Source organism: Cydia strobilella, chromosome 24, assembly GCF_947568885.1.
Source record: "Cydia strobilella chromosome 24, ilCydStro3.1, whole genome shotgun sequence".
Classification (NCBI taxonomy): domain Eukaryota; kingdom Metazoa; phylum Arthropoda; class Insecta; order Lepidoptera; family Tortricidae; genus Cydia; species Cydia strobilella.
The window spans coordinates 9,596,862-9,613,549 of NC_086064.1; the positions used below are offsets into that span (position 1 = coordinate 9,596,862).

Here is a 16,688-nt window from a genome sequence, read left to right on the forward strand (position 1 = left end):
CTATCGACATACTTTAAAACTAAAAATGAAGATTTATAAAAATACGTTAAAATGTATTTAAATATGGATAAATGATTTTTTTATTTGCATTAATTATTTTTATATGATTTTGACCCATGTTCTTCCATTGATATGCGTTAAAATTATAAATAACAAACAAAACCGTCAACGCCCTCTATACGAGACTAGGCCAAAACTAGTGGCGCCCTCTGATCGAGAATCAAATTTTCGTGATTTTCGAGGCACGTTTTTTCCTTAGACTGTATCCATCTATTACGGAGTTATATCTATCTTTGGAATAATACAGAAACAAAAAAAAAGTAATAAAAGTATGAGATGGCAGTTCCTGGCCTTCACTAAATAAAAAAGTTACTTTGTTTCACTCCCTGGAGTGAGGAAAGTCGCACTTTCTTCACTCCCTCCCTCCAGGGAGTGACGAAAGTAGGCTTGTTCGAGCTGCTGAGTTGAAAAAATGTAACATAGTGTCTTAGCCGTTTGTTCATACAAACTGTATAGTGGGCGATATCTTATGATAAAATATGTTAGTATCTTCGCCGTGTGTGACGCCCTTTACCACTTACCTGTTGTGGGGCATAGCGGTGCAACAACGGCCGGTACCCTGTGCCCAGCGTGGCCAGCATGGCGGCCTGCGAGCCGCGGTGCGGGTACAATGGCACTATTGATGTCACCTGCCGACACACAAACGTAACGATGGAAACTTTACTAGTTTTGTATAAAGCAGAAACGTACAATCCATACTAATATTATAAATGCGAAAGTCTGTCTGTCTGTGATCCCTATCTATAATTCGCGCAGGTGGTACAAAACTAAACATGTTTAGTAAATAAAACGTAAAATAAAATGTATCTTCACGCTTAAACCGCTGAATCGATTTAGATGAAATTTGGCATAGAGATAGGTTAAGTCCCATGAGAAGGACATAGGATAGTTTTTATCCCGAAAATCATCCCTTAAGAAAGTAAAAAGCGGGGTGGAATTGAGATAATTAATGAAGTGCCTTTAGTTGCTGTTACTAAGTCCACGCAGACGAAGTCGCGGGCAAAAGCTAGTAAGGAAATATTAAGGAAATCACATAGACTCTAACAGACTATTAGGAAACATTTCTTTCAATATTGCTTGGTTCCACTGTAACCAGCCCACAGCCCACAGCCCACCTCTAGACCACTCACATCCGAAAGGTACATTAATTGTGCCTTTTATCACCAATAATAAATACCCTTGTCGTCCTGGTACCTAAGTTTCATTACTACAACCTGTTGAGGGAGGCCTATCTATCCTACCCCCTCACAATTATCTTTTCACATCACCTGTGGTACGCTGGTCAGCGGGTGTCACACTGCTGGACAAAGTACGGAATATCCACATCAGAGGGAGTTATAAGATCGCGCCCATAATCGACAAGGTTAAAGAACGCCGCCTACGATGTACTCCGCCGCCCTGAAGACCATATGGTACGAGCTGCCCTGAGCATACCCACGACAGCGCGAGGCGCCGGAAGACGGCCCGCCACCTGGTTGACGACGGTCCAGAAGGACCTAAAAGAGATAGGAATAGACAACACCGTAGCCCAAAACCGGGAACAGTGGAAAATGCAGACAAGGAGAGCCGACCCCAGATGATGGGATAAGGCTTAGGACAAGAAGAAGAAGAAGATCACCAATTCGAAAACGGCTTTTTCTTCCCCGCTAGAAGGGATCAAAGTGGCACTTTTCTTCCCTGCTAGGAGGGATCAAAGTAACACTTTTCTGTTCTATGACACTATTTCAACATTTTTTTGCGCATTTTTTTTAGCTTAAACATTATAATTACCTCATAGGTGATGTGAAAAGCAGATGGTAGCAAAATTATTTCCATCTTAGGCGTAACACACTTGAATCCCTCTATTATAGAATCCCTCGCTTCGTTTAGGATTCAATTGTACGCCCTCGCCGTAAATATGCCATTTTGCTCCCTTGTGACACATTCTACTATTTTGAACGCCACGGCTATAGTGCGCAGCGCGGCGTATCATTGTGAATCTTATCGGAATGCAGGAAGGTTCATATTGGGGTGTAGCCGCGCGCGTCAAATGACGTCTTTGAGTACTTACGCTCTCTTCATACGGGCGGAACACGGCGAGCGGGCGCAGGCTGGCGCACGCGCACACGATCACGACGCCCCACGCCGTGCCCACGTACAGCGACCCTCCTAGCGCCGTCAGCGCCGTCACCTGACAAACAATAACCATACATTTAAAGCAAACGAAATAGAGCAAAAACAAGTTTTGTATGAAAAACTTAAATTCGCTGTATCTTTTAACCGATCTGTATCGGTATCTGAAGCTACATAAACTAATTACAGACATAGATACCTTATCGTATTGTAAGTACAAAGTTTCAGAGCAATCTAGCTAGTCGTTTTAAAATGAGAGCGGAACTACGTTTGTATGGAGAACCGAGCTTGCCGGAGACCCTTAAACAAACAAGCTTCGAGCAAAACAGCACATAATAATGATAAGCAATGAGGATATAATAAGATAGAGCGGTACTGTCATAGTAAATTTTGTAACCGCTGTAAATTCACTGCCATCTATCGACATACTTTAAAACTAAAAATGAAGATTTATAAAAATACGTTAAAATGTATTTAAATATGGATAAATGATTTTTTTATTTGCATTAATTATTTTTATATGATTTTACCCATGTTTTTTCACTGATATGCGTTAAAATTATGAGTAACAAACGAAACTGTCAACGCCCTCTATACGAGACTAGGCCAAAACTAGTGGCGCCCTCTGATCGAGAATCAAATTTTCTTGATTTTCGAGGCACGTTTTTTCCTTAGACTGTATCCATCTATTACGGAGTTATATCTATCTTTGATGATAAGTTACCCGGCCTTGGTGGTCGCCGGGGCGCGAGTCGAGCGCGAGCGACTGCAGGCTCTCACTGCACGGAACGAGTTTACTGCAGTCCAAGCGGGCGGTCTGCTGCCGACTGCGGACGGACCACTGGTACACGCATACTCCTGAAAAATGTACGTGCAAAACACTGATTTAAACTTTCACGATTTTTATTCATTACAAACGTTCAAGTTAATAAACAAGACCAAGTGCGGGTAGTTCGAAAAACTCGCACCCCTAGAAGATGTTCATGTCAACTTGAGCCAGTCTTCTCCGAGACCACGGGGACAACGCCGTCCTCGAAACGTCCGAGGTGAATTTAAAACTTATTTTACGCGATTAAGTCCTGTCGTTGTGAATAATAATGTACGTGCATTTGTACAGTCGAAGGCAAATATATCTATCGAGACAAATGGCTCAAAAATATGTGAACACGACTTTATTGTCTAACGTGTAAGAGCGTAGGTACGTAAATTTTTGAAACTTTGGGAATGTATATATATTTATGCCCTTGACTGTACCACATTTTATTTATTTTGACAATATACGATTTTACAAGGTTTTTTTCACCACCTAATTGAATAAATTTCGCTTATTTTCCAATGTAAAACACATTTTCTAAAAAATTTTTCTAGTTTTTTATTAGTACAAAAGACGAATGTATTGGCCCAAGGCATTCTTTACTGGTCTACAGAGATATGTGCTAAGGTAACAATAAAAAAATTCTGACGTAAATATCTAACGAAACAAATAAATATAAAACACAATTAACACCAGGAATCGGAACCGGTTTTTTTGGAAAAACTTCGAAATAACCATATATTTCGAATTATTTTATACTCCAAATGTAGGACTCAGTTGTGTTTTAGGTAATGACTTCGTATTATTAGATTGCCCAATTAGAAATGAAATAATTAAAAAAGAACGAAAAAATACCGTTTTCGTTGCCATACAAAAAATACCGGTATCCGATCCCTGATTAACATACAAACGACAAGGGTTATTTAATATTCAATGTCCTCACCAGGTTCAGAGTACAGGGCCACGTAGGGCTCCTCCGGGCTGGCTGCTAGTAGCGTCACACGAGGGGCAGCCGGCAGAGGCTCGGCCCCGCACACGCCGGTAGCAGACACGGCGTATGTGTACAGCCCGGAACCGCCCGCCCATATCTCGAACCTGTTATTAACATAACGTTATTCTGACAATGTACAGTCCAAATGTTTATAGTCTATGGTGGTTCATTATTTTTAGTATGTGGGTATTTTTGCATTTTGTAGTTTTTCCTCAGTCACCCGTTGACCACGAACGCTGTAAAGGGTTCGAAACGTCGGGATGTATTATAAATTCAATATACGCGATATAATCCGTTTTCATAGTTTTATTTCATGAGTAACTATCGCGGTAACCGAAGACAATATAATGTACAGTCCAGTTAAATTAGTCAAATCGAGATAGCGAAACCATTAATACAGTATACTACCATTAAAACTCACTAGCGGTGCTCAAATCAGTGAGCACGAACCCGCCTTCCGCTTCCGCGTCCGCCTCCGCTACCCCTCCGAGCGAGGAATAACCTGCAAGTTTTATACTAAACTCACCCTTGTGGTGAAGGTACGGCGGCGAGACAGCACAACTCACTAGCGGTGCCCAAGTCAGTGAGCACAAGTCCGCAATCCGCTTCCGCGTCCGCCTCCGCTACCCCCTCCGAGCGAGGAATAACCTGCAAGTTTTATACTAAACTCACCCTTGTGGTGAAAGTACGGCGGCGAGACAGCAAAACTCACTAGCGGTGCCCAAGTCAGTGAGCACAAATCAGCCCTCCGCTTCCGCGTCCGCCTCCGCTACCCCCTCCGAGCGAGGAATAACCTGCAAGTTTTATACTAAACTCACCCTTGTGGTGAAGGTACGGCGGCGAGACAGCACAACTCACTAGCGGTGCCCAAGTCAGTGAGCACAAGTCCGCAATCCGCTTCCGCGTCCGCCTCCGCTACCCCCTCCGAGCGAGGAATAACCTGCAAGTTTTATACTAAACTCACCCTTGTGGTGAAGGTACGGCGGCGAGACAGCAAAACTCACTAGCGGTGCCCAAGTCAGTGAGCACAAATCAGCCCTCCGCTTCCGCGTCCGCCTCCGCTACCCCCTCCGAGCGAGGAATAACCTGCAAGTTTTATACTAAACTCACCCTTGTGGTGAAGGTACGGCGGCGAGACAGCACAACTCACTAGCGGGGCCCAAGTCAGTGAGCACAAATCAGCCCTCCGCTTCCGCGTCCGCCTCCGCTACCCCCTCCGAGCGAGGAATAACCTGCAAGTTTTATACTAAACTCACCCTTGTGGTGAAGGTACGGCGGCGAGACAGCACAACTCACTAGCGGTGCCCAAGTCAGTGAGCACAAGTCCGCCATCCGCTTCCGCGTCCGCCTCCGCTACCCCCTCCGAGCGAGGAATAACCTGCAAGTTTTATACTAAACTCACCCTTGTGGTGAAGGTACGGCGGCGAGACAGCACAACTCACTAGCGGTGCCCAACTCAGTGAGCACAAATCCGCCCTCCGCTTCCGCGTCCGTCTCCGCTACCTCCCGCTCCGAGCGGACGAGGAATAACCTGCAATTCAATCGGTATCAGCGTTATTGCCCAATTTTCGTAGTTCTAGATATTCAAGGACTAATAAAAATATAAAGAAGCCTTTTCAGATTCATTAATAATAAATAGAAATAACTCGTTAGTGTCCGTCTTGTTCTCGATTTTAGCTAACACTAGCTTTTGCCCGCGACTTCGTCTGTGTGGTGTTAGAAATTTGGGTAGCTTATTTTTTATCCAATCTACTTTTTATCGATTCTCCATACAAACTTAAACCCCCCCTTTTCATCCCCTTAAAGGATGACTTCTGGGACAAAAACTACCCTATGTCCTTCCCCGGGACTCAAACGATGTCTGTACCAAATTTAAATTAAATCGGTTAAACGGCTGAACCGATTTAGTTGAAATTTCGTTTTCGAATTTCATTCTTTTTATCCCAGAAGTCATCCTTTAAGGGGGTGAAAAGGGGGGGGGGGTGGAAGTTTGTATGGGGAATCGATAAAGAGCAGATTGGATAAATAATAAGCTACCCAAATGACTAACTCCACGCAGACGAAGTCGCGGGCAAAAGCTAGTAGTCTATATGTAGTATTTGTAGTATTTTCTATAAAAAGGACCTTATTGTCGATGGCGCTTACGCCGTTATTAACGATGCTCCGATATAAATACAATGCCGCGCGGCGCTGTGCAGCGTAACCGCCATCGAAAATAAGGTCCCTTTTCATAGAAAATGCCCCATATGAATGGGAAGTAGAGGCGATGTGTAGTACTAGTACCTGCCGCACTGCAGCGCCAGCGCCACCCTGCGCAGCTGCGGCAGCGGCTGCAGCGCCGCCACGGCACTGGGGCCGCCGCCCACCGACTCCTGCACCGCGCCCGTCCACAGCACGGCGCAGCTCGATGTGTATGTAGTACTAGTACCTGCCGCACTGCAGCGCCAGCGCCACCCTGCGCAGCTGCGGCAGCGGCTGCAGCGCCGCCACGGCACTGGGGCCGCCGCCCACCGACTCCTGCACCGCGCCCGTCCACAGCACGGCGCAGCTCGATGTGTATGTAGTACTAGTACCTGCCGCACTGCAGCGCCAGCGCCACCCTGCGCAGCTGCGGCAGCGGCTGCAGCGCCGCCACGGCACTGGGGCCGCCGCCCACCGACTCCTGCACCGCGCCCGTCCACAGCACGGCGCAGCTCGATGTGTATGTAGTACTAGTACCTGCCGCACTGCAGCGCCAGCGCCACCCTGCGCAGCTGCGGCAGCGGCTGCAGCGCCGCCACGGCACTGGGGCCGCCGCCCACCGACTCCTGCACCGCGCCCGTCCACAGCACGGCGCAGCTCGATGTGTATGTAGTACTAGTACCTGCCGCACTGCAGCGCCAGCGCCACCCTGCGCAGCTGCGGCAGCGGCTGCAGCGCCGCCACGGCACTGGGGCCGCCGCCCACCGACTCCTGCACCGCGCCCGTCCACAGCACGGCGCAGCTCGATGTGTATGTAGTACTAGTACCTGCCGCACTGCAGCGCCAGCGCCACCCTGCGCAGCTGCGGCAGCGGCTGCAGCGCCGCCACGGCACTGGGGCCGCCGCCCACCGACTCCTGCACCGCGCCCGTCCACAGCACGGCGCAGCTCGATGTGTATGTAGTACTAGTACCTGCCGCACTGCAGCGCCAGCGCCACCCTGCGCAGCTGCGGCAGCGGCTGCAGCGCCGCCACGGCACTGGGGCCACCGCCCACCGACTCCTGCACCGCGCCCGTCCACAGCACGGCGCAGCTCGATGTGTATGTAGTACTAGTACCTGCCGCACTGCAGCGCCAGCGCCACCCTGCGCAGCTGCGGCAGCGGCTGCAGCGCCGCCACGGCACTGGGGCCGCCGCCCACCGACTCCTGCACCGCGCCCGTCCACAGCACGGCGCAGCTCGATGTGTATGTAGTACTAGTACCTGCCGCACTGCAGCGCCAGCGCCACCCTGCGCAGCTGCGGCAGCGGCTGCAGCGCCGCCACGGCACTGGGGCCGCCGCCCACCGACTCCTGCACCGCGCCCGTCCACAGCACGGCGCAGCTCGATGTGTATGTAGTACTAGTACCTGCCGCACTGCAGCGCCAGCGCCACCCTGCGCAGCTGCGGCAGCGGCTGCAGCGCCGCCACGGCACTGGGGCCGCCGCCCACCGACTCCTGCACCGCGCCCGTCCACAGCACGGCGCAGCTCGATGTGTATGTAGTACTAGTACCTGCCGCACTGCAGCGCCAGCGCCACCCTGCGCAGCTGCGGCAGCGGCTGCAGCGCCGCCACGGCACTGGGGCCGCCGCCCACCGACTCCTGCACCGCGCCCGTCCACAGCACGGCGCAGCTCGATGTGTATGTAGTACTAGTACCTGCCGCACTGCAGCGCCAGCGCCACCCTGCGCAGCTGCGGCAGCGGCTGCAGCGCCGCCACGGCACTGGGGCCGCCGCCCACCGACTCCTGCACCGCGCCCGTCCACAGCACGGCGCAGCTCGATGTGTATGTAGTACTAGTACCTGCCGCACTGCAGCGCCAGCGCCACCCTGCGCAGCTGCGGCAGCGGCTGCAGCGCCGCCACGGCACTGGGGCCGCCGCCCACCGACTCCTGCACCGCGCCCGTCCACAGCACGGCGCAGCTCGATGTGTATGTAGTACTAGTACCTGCCGCACTGCAGCGCCAGCGCCACCCTGCGCAGCTGCGGCAGCGGCTGCAGCGCCGCCACGGCACTGGGGCCGCCGCCCACCGACTCCTGCACCGCGCCCGTCCACAGCACGGCGCAGCTCGATGTGTATGTAGTACTAGTACCTGCCGCACTGCAGCGCCAGCGCCACCCTGCGCAGCTGCGGCAGCGGCTGCAGCGCCGCCACGGCACTGGGGCCACCGCCCACCGACTCCTGCACCGCGCCCGTCCACAGCACGGCGCAGCTCGATGTGTATGTAGTACTAGTACCTGCCGCACTGCAGCGCCAGCGCCACCCTGCGCAGCTGCGGCAGCGGCTGCAGCGCCGCCACGGCACTGGGGCCGCCGCCCACCGACTCCTGCACCGCGCCCGTCCACAGCACGGCGCAGCTCGATGTGTATGTAGTACTAGTACCTGCCGCACTGCAGCGCCAGCGCCACCCTGCGCAGCTGCGGCAGCGGCTGCAGCGCCGCCACGGCACTGGGGCCGCCGCCCACCGACTCCTGCACCGCGCCCGTCCACAGCACGGCGCAGCTCGATGTGTATGTAGTACTAGTACCTGCCGCACTGCAGCGCCAGCGCCACCCTGCGCAGCTGCGGCAGCGGCTGCAGCGCCGCCACGGCACTGGGGCCGCCGCCCACCGACTCCTGCACCGCGCCCGTCCACAGCACGGCGCAGCTCGATGTGTATGTAGTACTAGTACCTGCCGCACTGCAGCGCCAGCGCCACCCTGCGCAGCTGCGGCAGCGGCTGCAGCGCCGCCACGGCACTGGGGCCGCCGCCCACCGACTCCTGCACCGCGCCCGTCCACAGCACGGCGCAGCTCGATGTGTATGTAGTACTAGTACCTGCCGCACTGCAGCGCCAGCGCCACCCTGCGCAGCTGCGGCAGCGGCTGCAGCGCCGCCACGGCACTGGGGCCGCCGCCCACCGACTCCTGCACCGCGCCCGTCCACAGCACGGCGCAGCTCGATGTGTATGTAGTACTAGTACCTGCCGCACTGCAGCGCCAGCGCCACCCTGCGCAGCTGCGGCAGCGGCTGCAGCGCCGCCACGGCACTGGGGCCGCCGCCCACCGACTCCTGCACCGCGCCCGTCCACAGCACGGCGCAGCTCGATGTGTATGTAGTACTAGTACCTGCCGCACTGCAGCGCCAGCGCCACCCTGCGCAGCTGCGGCAGCGGCTGCAGCGCCGCCACGGCACTGGGGCCGCCGCCCACCGACTCCTGCACCGCGCCCGTCCACAGCACGGCGCAGCTCGATGTGTATGTAGTACTAGTACCTGCCGCACTGCAGCGCCAGCGCCACCCTGCGCAGCTGCGGCAGCGGCTGCAGCGCCGCCACGGCACTGGGGCCGCCGCCCACCGACTCCTGCACCGCGCCCGTCCACAGCACGGCGCAGCTCGATGTGTATGTAGTACTAGTACCTGCCGCACTGCAGCGCCAGCGCCACCCTGCGCAGCTGCGGCAGCGGCTGCAGCGCCGCCACGGCACTGGGGCCACCGCCCACCGACTCCTGCACCGCGCCCGTCCACAGCACGGCGCAGCTCGATGACCTCACACACAACACAATACACGATATCACAGCAAATACAATTTTCATTACTCATGCTCTGAAAAAGGGTCATTGTTGTTCTAAAAGGTGTGCAGAAAATGGTACGTGTCTGCACTAGAGTATTTTACGTTCGAAGCAGGGATGTTGCGAATATTCGCATCCGCATCCGTAACCGCGGAACTTCCGCATTATTTTCAACATCCGCATCCGCATAAAATCGATGCGGAGCTTATTGCGGATGCGGATGTGGAACAGGTAGGTACAGGAACGTCTTAGCGGCGGCGTAAGTGCTAGGTCATTTCGTCATTAATAGCCAATAGGAATCTCGTTTCGTTTTTGTGATTCGTCGATCGAGCACTTTAGCCTATGGCGGACAGCGACAAGAAGTGAAAAGTTTGTTTTATTTTGACTTTAGTATAGTAATGCGATAGTGGGACACCTATATTCTTGTTTAAATAATAAGTTTCGTTTTTTTTAAATAAAAATTACTAAAGAGTAATATTTGACGTTTTTTGTGTGCCTAATCTCGGCATCCGCATCCGCATCCGCTGATGTGAGCCTTTAAAATCCGCATCCGCATCCGCGGATGTCAAAAAGTCAACATCCCTGGTCCGAAGTACGATTATTTTTTATTTTTTTACGATAAGCAATTGAAATCGTTGAAATCCGAGTTTAAATAGATTTGTTGACAACAATTTTCATTCTGAGATTTGACTCTCCATTCCATAAATAACGATACTTCTACCTAAATTGTTAACTGAAAGTACCCTTAACAAATACTATAAAAATGTACCTATAGTTGGTCATGTTTAAAAAAAAACACATGAATTTTATTTTCCTCGTATTCGAAATGAAAAGTGCGTTCGAGCACCAAAATACCTCGGCAGAAATGAGTGCCTTTCATCCCTTGGTTAACAATCTACTATTGATTTTTGTTTCCGATTCAGGCGACAAGATGGCGGACCCTCTAACGCGCACGACCCCGATGCCGCTATCCCTCACCCTGTATATACTCACGAGTAAACGGTAACCCGGCCGGTGCTGTCGCCGGCCCACACGGCGGCGCCGACGCGGCACAGCGCGGTCACCGTCACCGCCACATCGCCGTCTGCTAACAATTAAAATAACGTTTGGTTTATCCACTACCATAATACAGCCCGTCAAACAAGTTTGCAGTAAACAAGTTTGGGAACAAATCAAATTATTTTATTAAATATTTTGATTTGTGTTTTTTAAGTAGTCACACTACTATATATAAATTAAAAAAGGAATAAGTAAGTAATTCGTATAGGAGGTGCAAAAGCGCGCAGCCCTTGGCAGAGTTGGTCAAAGACGCCTAGTCTTACTAAGATGGCATATAGTCGAGAAATTGGGACGGGTTCCGCCAGTGGCGTAACTAGGGCGGGGCAGGGGAAGCAAGTGCCCCGGGCGCCATCCAAGGGGGGGCGCCAAAATGGGCAAAAGGCAGCAGCAGGGAAACTTTCAGTCGTCAGGGGGGGCAAATTTGGTTACTGCCCCGGGCGCCATATCCTCTAGCTACGCCCCTGGGTTCCGCCGTGGCGGGGTGGCCTAGGAGTTCATTATGAAATTATGAGGTATAACGTATAAATGACACTGGCACTGCGTGTGCTGTCAAAATCATCTTGGTCTAACTCTAACCGGTTTTTCCATTAAATTAAAAACCGATTTACATTCCTAGTACTAAGTGCGGCAATCGCGCTGTAATTTTAGCATCTGTCAGTGAGATATGCTACGCTGACTGCTTACCATCAGGCGGGCCGTATGCTTGTTTGCCACCGACGTAGTGTAAAAAGTAGTTTTTCCTACTGGCTTGACGGAAAATGTAAATGACTAACCTGGCGGCACTCGAATGGCGTGTTGCTGCGTGATGTGATGTTCCGTGCACAGTAAAGTGTGTAATCTCTCAGGTTCCCCGCCGCACCACACCTCCCACCCGGGGGCTCCATCGTCTGCAAAATATCTACTTGTTAAAATAAGCCTTTTGTGTGTGTAGCAGTGAGGGGACACTCCTCCTTTCAGGCTTTCTCGGCTCCGTTCGGCTCAGCATTGCTCCGAGCAATTGTTAGTTGGCACAACTTGACGTCAAGTTTGCGTGCACGACCATAAGATACGACTTGAATTTTGACAACCCTAAATTGTCGAAAGGGATAGTGCTATTCTATACATTAGAAAGGGATAGCATGATTAGCAGGCTGTCAAAGTTCGGTTCTGTAGGAAGTGTCCTTTAAGTACGGTAGTAGTATTATTAATTCTGTGAGTGTAGTCACCTGTGACATGTCGTAAGGCCACCGCGGTGGCGGCGAGCGAGACGCTGGCGGCGGCCGCGTCGAGCAAGGCGGTGAACTCCGGCGCGGCCGCCGCGGACACCAGCGCGGCCGCGGAGGGGCGCAGCTCGGGCGCGCCGCGCCAGCAGCGGCGCATCGTTTCCAGGATGTTGCAGGGATATTGCAGATCCTGATTGATTCAATTAGATCTTATCGATTGATCGATCGATCAATAAGACAATGCCGAAATGTGTATGCTATTCCTCGATCATATTTTAAAAACTAAATTAGCCACTTTTACAATTTGGTGCCGTGACCAGGATACATTTAGTTATTAGTTACGAGTGCCGACATCAGATTAAAAATAAAAATAAAAGTCACAGCATTAAACGTATCGTCGATATTATTGACAGGCTGTTCTTGTTTTTATTAACATTACCGACTGTATTTTTTATAATAATCGTTTCCAGTCATATTAAAATACTGAGATTTTCCGTTTAGAATTGAGCTCAACTACAACTTACCCTCGGCGTCAACGAGGGCCGCGCGCCATCTAGGATAGCTTCTTTCACGGCCTCGTGACCTTCGAACGGCTGCCGCAGCGTCACGATCTCGTACAGGAGCATGCCGAACGAGAAGCAATCCACCTGAGTAGACAGAATACACTTTACAATACATGTGCTCGAAAAGTGCGTTTCCTACAGAGCCATATCATGCGGAAAGTACTACTTTTCCGCACTAGTGCTTTTTGTTTTCATTTTTTTTTACAGTACATATGGTGCTACTTTCTCGCACTAGTGCGGAAAAGAGCAGATTTCCGCACTAGTGCTTTTTGTTTTCAATTGTTTAATTTGCCTTTATATGTTTTTTTTATTTACTCGCACAATGCATAGTAAAACATTGTATGATACACGTGCGTAAAGATGATTTCCGACTCGTATTCATTTATACACTCGCTCGCTTTGCTCGCTCGTGAATAAAATTCCACTCGTCAGAAGTCATACACTTTCCGCACTTGTTGCATAAATAGCTATTGTTTTACAGTGTAAAAACGATAAAGAGTACTTGGTACACCGATAATTTAATCATAATCACCATGATGATGATGGTGATGATAATCAGCATGGTAAAAAAGACCTTGTACACAGAAAAGAGACATTAGCAATAGCATTATACATTTAAAACCTTATACCACTGAACTCAATCCCAAAAGAGGACCCAAAATAAACCCAAAAGAAGGTCAACAATTGAGGTGAATAATTATTGAACTCCGTGCTTGGTTTTACCTTCTCGTTGTATTCTTGCTCGCCATTGTAGCGCATGATCTCGGGCGCCATGAAGCCCTCCGTGCCGCCGAAGCCCTTCGTGCCCGATGGGGGTGCGAGCCGGCTTATACCTACACCCAAACAATTATTACTATCATATGATTACTTATAAAGAGAATGTAGCCGCCGTGCAGATCTCGACGACTCAAATAAAAAGACTTCGATTTGAAATGAACTGATATAATCTTCAATACTGGTTACAAAGGTACAGTTGAAAAAACGGTTAAAAAGTGTAGAAGTTGTGTTTATGTTAAGGAGGCTGATGAAAGAGTGATCTAGCAAAATTGAACAGTAAAAAGGTTATTTAAATGTGACGTTTTCAACTAAAAGGTACCACATTGTCGCTTGTCGATAAGGTTGATTTCAAATTGAAGCTATATGGAAATAGCGCCTTATTGACAACCGACAATAAGTACCCTTTTAGTGGAGAATGGCACAAATTTAGGTGCCTCTAATTGGCCGCGATACAAATTATGTGGAGCGGTCTTATTGGTGCTTTAAAAAAGCCTCCGCATACTAACCGAGCCCGACGGCTGCGTTTAGCTACTGCTAGGAATATTTTATATAGTTAAATAAAAAGTCGCGCTCGCAACAAGAACGATAAAAATAGTATGTTTTTAATAAATAAATGAAAATTATTGCATACTAAGTATGGATGGTATAGAAAGGATGCCAATCTCTTATGTCAGAATTGTTGCAAAAGTGACCGCTTTCAGCTTTAAATAATAGTTCCTAATCTCTCCGGTGGCGCTAGTTAGGTTCTGGGACATGAGTATAACATGAACCATATAAGGCAACATATAACCCGACCAAATTACGTAGGTTATTTTTGGTAGTATTTCGGTGCATGGTGGCGCCGCCTAATCACTGTTTTTTGATGGACACTTTTCATACATAGAGTTCCTTTATATAGTCTCCATGGGATGGGCCAAAATAGTGTCGATTAACTAGTTTTAAGAATGTGTTATAATTGGTAGCATCGTATACAGCTTACCATAAGAGCGCTGGTGGCCTAGCGGTAAGAGCGTGCGACTTGCAATCCGGAGGTCGCGGGTTCAAACCCCGGCTCGTACCAATGAGTTTTTCGGAACTTATGTACGAAATATCATTTGATATTTACCAGTCGCTTTTCGGTGAAGGAAAACATCGTGAGGAAACCGGACTAATCCCGACAAGGCCTAGTTTGCCCCCTGGGTTGGACGGTCAGATGGCAGTCGCTTTCGTAAAAACTAGTGCCTACGCCAATTCTTGGGATTAGTTGCCAAGCGGACCCCAGGCTCCCATGTAGCCGTGGCAAAATGCCGGGACAACGCGAGGAAGATGAAGATGTATACAGCTTACCATAATCTCCCAGTTTGACTTGCACAGGGATGGGCGCCGGGCTGAGTTCAGCAGCCACTGCTGTTGCTACATTAGGCATCTCCCACACCAACACGTTCTCAGACTGCACAAAAACATTACACTTATTTTTGTGGGGGATAAACCTATCACTATTTAGCAGAGATCTATAACACAGTGAAACCAAGAAAGTGAATACTCGATATTTATTCAGACTTTACATGAGGGCTGTTATTGACCGACTGACGTATCTAAAAGTAAACAAACAATTCTGGAACCGTTGCTATACAAATACAAATTTGACAGGGTTCCATCTACTGCCAGTACTATGGCCTCTTAAAATAGGCGCACATACAAATATCACATTAACATAATATTTCAATAATTTTATGGTTCATATTATTACTTGACGACCGGTCTGGCCTAGTGTGTAGTGACCCTGACTATTAAATATATGAATAACGGGACACTCGCGTATTTTAAGTCGTAAAACGCTCGACATGTTTCACTCCGTACCGAGGAGTGTCATCAGGAGCTTGCGTTGACGGTGACCCTGTCTATGAAGCCGATTTGTCCCGGGTTCAAATCCCGGTAAGGGCATTAATTTGTGTGATAAACACACAATCTTGTTCCCGAGTTATGGGTGTTTTCTTTATAAGTATGTATTTATGTATATACGTATGTATATCGTCGTTTAGTACCCATAGTACAAGCTTTGCTTAATTTGGAGCTAGGTCGATCTGTTTAAGATTGTCCCCAAATATTTATTTATTTATTACTAGATTTTGTCCGCGACTTCGTCTGCGTGGACTTAGTAACAGTAGCTAAAGTAAGTATAGCGCCTGGAAAAATTCTCATAGCAATAATTCAATTTAAGCATATTATGCACACAAATTAGCAGGCACTTTATTAATTATCTCAATTCCACCCCGCTTTTTACTTTCTTAAGGGACGATTTTCGGGATTAAAACTTCCTTCTCAGGGACTCAACTTATCTCTATGCCAAATTTCATCTAAATCGATTCAGCGGTTTAAGCTTGAAGATGGAACACACAGATAGACAGACAGACAGACAGACTTTCGCATTTATAATATTAGTATGGATTTATGGGTAGTGAACTTTTGTCAGTCGTCAGGGGGCGCAAATTTGGTGACTGCCCCGGGCGCCATATCCTCTAGCTACGCCCCTGTGTACGGTTTATTCGTATGCGGTAACGTTGGTAGTTAAAAGTTGACATTTTACAATAATAATAGACACAACACTGATGATGAGTGACATGACGCGTTAGTTATAACGTGGTTCGGCTAACAAATTCAGGGCCGCGGTTTTTTATTAAAATTTGTAACATTTTTTGCAGTCAATCTACTTATCAATCAATGATTTTATGTAATTTTAATTTAATTTAATTTTAATTTTATTTATAACGTATTTTAATTTAATTTTAATTGTAATGTTTAATTTGTATCATTGTGGACCATTGTTGTCTGAACTCAAATAAATGATTATGATTATAATGAACTAACTTGTCCGTTCACGTTTAGGCATGTGATATGAAACAGTCTAGATTATATAGATTTGAATTCGAGATATTTGTAATAGAATATTAAACGAAATATTGATGTAACCTGTAGGTTTAGGACATAATTGGTGCGACAGTATCTCGCGGCGAGATAGACTTCCCGTCTTTTTATAACTATGTTAATAAAAGAGGGACGGGTAGTCTATCGCGCCGCGAGATACTGTCGCGTCAAACATGTGCTAGCCCGGCCGATAGGGTTTTTCCCAAAAGCAAAAATGAACTATTAAATAAAATAAACTGGGATTAGGAAATTCGTTTCTAATTTGCGGAAAGCTGTTACCAGACGAGTCCTAATATCCAACATACCTTGAGGTCTCTATACAGCACGCGCTGCGCGTGCAGATACTCCAGAGCGCGCGCGAGCTGCAGCGCCAGCGCGCGCCCGGCGCGTGCGCCCACGTGCGCCCCCGTGCCGCCGTACGCGCGCAGGATGCTGT

At 49.0% G+C, this 16,688-nt stretch overlaps 2 protein-coding genes across 2 annotated transcripts in view; one reads left to right on the forward strand and one right to left on the reverse strand.

Annotated features, from left to right (window-relative positions):
• The window catches only part of LOC134752000 (zinc finger protein 596-like), a 228,805-nt gene that overhangs the window by 112,239 nt on the left and 99,878 nt on the right, over positions 1-16,688 (forward strand). The gene's annotated exons all lie outside the window — the stretch shown is intronic.
• LOC134752523 (leucine-rich repeat serine/threonine-protein kinase 1) overlaps positions 1-16,688 on the reverse strand; it is a 104,894-nt gene that overhangs the window by 3,833 nt on the left and 84,373 nt on the right. Inside the window, exons 44-56 of the mRNA XM_063688217.1 lie at positions 16,558-16,688; positions 14,675-14,777; positions 13,295-13,404; positions 12,533-12,655; positions 12,012-12,198; positions 11,580-11,693; positions 10,741-10,831; positions 9,596-9,724; positions 5,380-5,508; positions 3,930-4,081; positions 2,897-3,030; positions 2,111-2,230; positions 582-689 (exon numbers count right to left, since the gene is read on the reverse strand). The exon at positions 16,558-16,688 is cut by the window's right edge and continues 10 nt beyond it. Coding sequence (XP_063544287.1) covers positions 582-689; positions 2,111-2,230; positions 2,897-3,030; positions 3,930-4,081; positions 5,380-5,508; positions 9,596-9,724; positions 10,741-10,831; positions 11,580-11,693; positions 12,012-12,198; positions 12,533-12,655; positions 13,295-13,404; positions 14,675-14,777; positions 16,558-16,688 — 1,631 coding nt within the window. The remainder of the gene's footprint in view (positions 1-581; positions 690-2,110; positions 2,231-2,896; positions 3,031-3,929; positions 4,082-5,379; positions 5,509-9,595; positions 9,725-10,740; positions 10,832-11,579; positions 11,694-12,011; positions 12,199-12,532; positions 12,656-13,294; positions 13,405-14,674; positions 14,778-16,557) is intronic.